General features: G+C 43.9%; 1 protein-coding gene across 1 annotated transcript; it reads left to right on the top strand.

Moving 5' to 3' along the window:
* Nucleotides 1-520: 520 nt before the first annotated feature.
* On the top strand, nt 521-1,597 carry LOC139833103 (protein FAR1-RELATED SEQUENCE 5-like). The gene is made up of 2 exons (XM_071823269.1): nt 521-1,527; nt 1,590-1,597. Exons 1-2 carry the CDS (start codon nt 909-911, stop codon nt 1,595-1,597), a joined length of 627 nt encoding a protein of 208 aa, XP_071679370.1. The 5' UTR covers nt 521-908.
* Nucleotides 1,598-2,328: the final 731 nt, after the last annotated feature.

Here is a 2,328-nt window from a genome sequence, read left to right as displayed (position 1 = left end):
CCGTCCGGTCACGTCGAACTGACGAAGTGTTCATTGCACGGCCAGCGGCGCCGCTAGATGCGTCGATGAGGCAAGGGTCACCGTGGCGGACATGCAGCGGTTCACCGAAAAGAACGGTGGCGGGCTTAGGCGGCAACGAGAAGGTCGCAATGAGAGGCCCAGCGGCCCAAGAGCCCACCAGGACAATCTCTGCGGCCACGTCAGGCGAAGCAACCCGAAATTCAAATTCTCCCGCATCAGCCAGCTGAACGGCGAACTCAGGCGGCGAGCCACCGAACCAAAAGTGCAACAGATTTGCTGCAAAGGATGCCGCAACCGAGATTCCTTCAGAGATGATGGACATGTGGAGCAGAGTCGAGCGATCAAGCGCAGGATTGACGGCGCGGGTTGTGCCGCAGTGGTATCTTTCCATAATCGCCGCCTCAAAACGGATGCCGGGAGAGACGGGCGGGCGGAAGTAACTCATGGCTGAAGCGCGCTTTCCTACCGTGCGAGGTGTGTGGCTAGCTATGCAGGCTTCGGATCCCCTGGAGTTGGACTCAACTCCACCGCGTGGAGTTGGATGAATCCCAGCCCTTCTATTTTTTATGTGGCCTAGATTTAATCCGCTGTAACAACCTATGTTTTATCTACTAATTTGGAGGGAAGTTTTTTTTCCCTCTTGATGGTTCCCTCCAAAAAATAACTAGTCGCTCCATTTTTTCCACCAAAACCACACCACGTACTGTTTTTCCCACCAAAACTAGCAGTCTAGCACATCCATTATTATCTTCCTTTTCCCGATCTCTATTCTCCGTGAAGCCTCCAGATCTATATACTTCTTCTCTGCGATCTGTATTCTTCGTCAAGCCTCCAGATCTGTACACTTCTCTTCTCTGCTGGTATAGTGGTATTCGTGACATTCAGTAATGCAGCCAGAATACAACAATGGACATCTGAGCGGAAATCTCAACGTGGAATCCAACAACAGCCATGAACATGCTGCAAGCTGGACTCCCAGGCTAGGTATGGAATTTAGTACAACAGATGAGGCATGGAATTTCTGGGTTTCTTATGCAGGAAAAACTGGATTTGATGCTAGAAAACACTATAGCAATAAAAATAAGGATGGAGTGGTGACATCAACAAGATTTTTATGTGGAAAAGAAGGTCATCGATCAAGAGATAAACGCGAGAGTCAATACAAGTCTTCGCGTGCTGAAACAAGAACAGGATGTAATGCACGGATGGGAATTATTTTGAACAGGGAAACTAACAAATATCAAGTGCATGACTTTGTGGCAGAGCACAATCATATCTTTTATCGGCCGGATATGATCCACTTGATCCCATCTCAGCGGAAAATTTGTCCATTGGATGCCATGGACATAGACGCAGCAGATCACGCTGGCATTGCACCTAAGGCAGCACATGTATTTTCTGGAGAAGTTGTTGGCGGAACTTCCAATCTTGGATACACACTGCAGGATCGCAAAAATTATTTGAGGAGTAAGCGCCAACGTAGCTTGCAGTATGGTGAAGCAGGAGGTTTGTTAAAGTATTTTCAGCAGCAAGTCATTGATAACCCATCTTTTCAATATGCTATTCAGCTAGATAGTGAAGAACAAATAACAAATATATTTTGGGTTGATGCTAAAATGTTAATAGTATTTTCAGCAGCTTGCAGTATGGTGAAGCAGGAGGTTTGTTAAAGTATTTTCAGCAGCAAGTCATTGATAACCCATCTTTTCAATATGCTATTCAGCTAGATAGTGAAGAACAAATAACAAATATATTTTGGGTTGATGCTAAAATGTTAATAGACTATGCTTTATTTGGTGATGTGATTGCATTTGATACCACATATTCTACCAACAAAGAGTACAGACCTTTGGGAGTTTTTGTTGGATTTAATCATTTTCGAGAAATAGTGGTTTTTGGAGCAGCTCTCTTATATGATGAAACAGAAGATTCTTTTGAGTGGTTATTTGAAACTTTTCTAGCAGCACATAATCAAAAGCATCCTAAAACAATTTTTACTGATCAAGCTGCAGCAATGGGCAATGCAATTGACAAGGTGTTTGTGGATACAATACATGGTTTGTGTTGCTGGCATATGGGCCAGAATGCAGTAAAGCATTTAAGTGCATATAAGGATGAAGAACCAACAGAAATGGTCCTCCCTAGTGACCATGGTCAAACAATGGAAGAAGAACCAATAGAAGGGGTCCTCCCTAGTGATCCTGGTCAAAAAATAGATGAAGCAACAAAAATATTGAAGGAATACAAGCGTTGCATGTATTTATATGAAAAAGAAGAGAAGTTTGAAGAAGTTTTCAAGTGGATGCA

Source organism: Lolium perenne, chromosome 1 (assembly GCF_019359855.2).
Source record: "Lolium perenne isolate Kyuss_39 chromosome 1, Kyuss_2.0, whole genome shotgun sequence".
NCBI lineage: Eukaryota > Viridiplantae > Streptophyta > Magnoliopsida > Poales > Poaceae > Lolium > Lolium perenne.
Note: the sequence above shows the minus strand (reverse complement) of the source record. Positions and strands in the feature narration are given on the sequence as shown.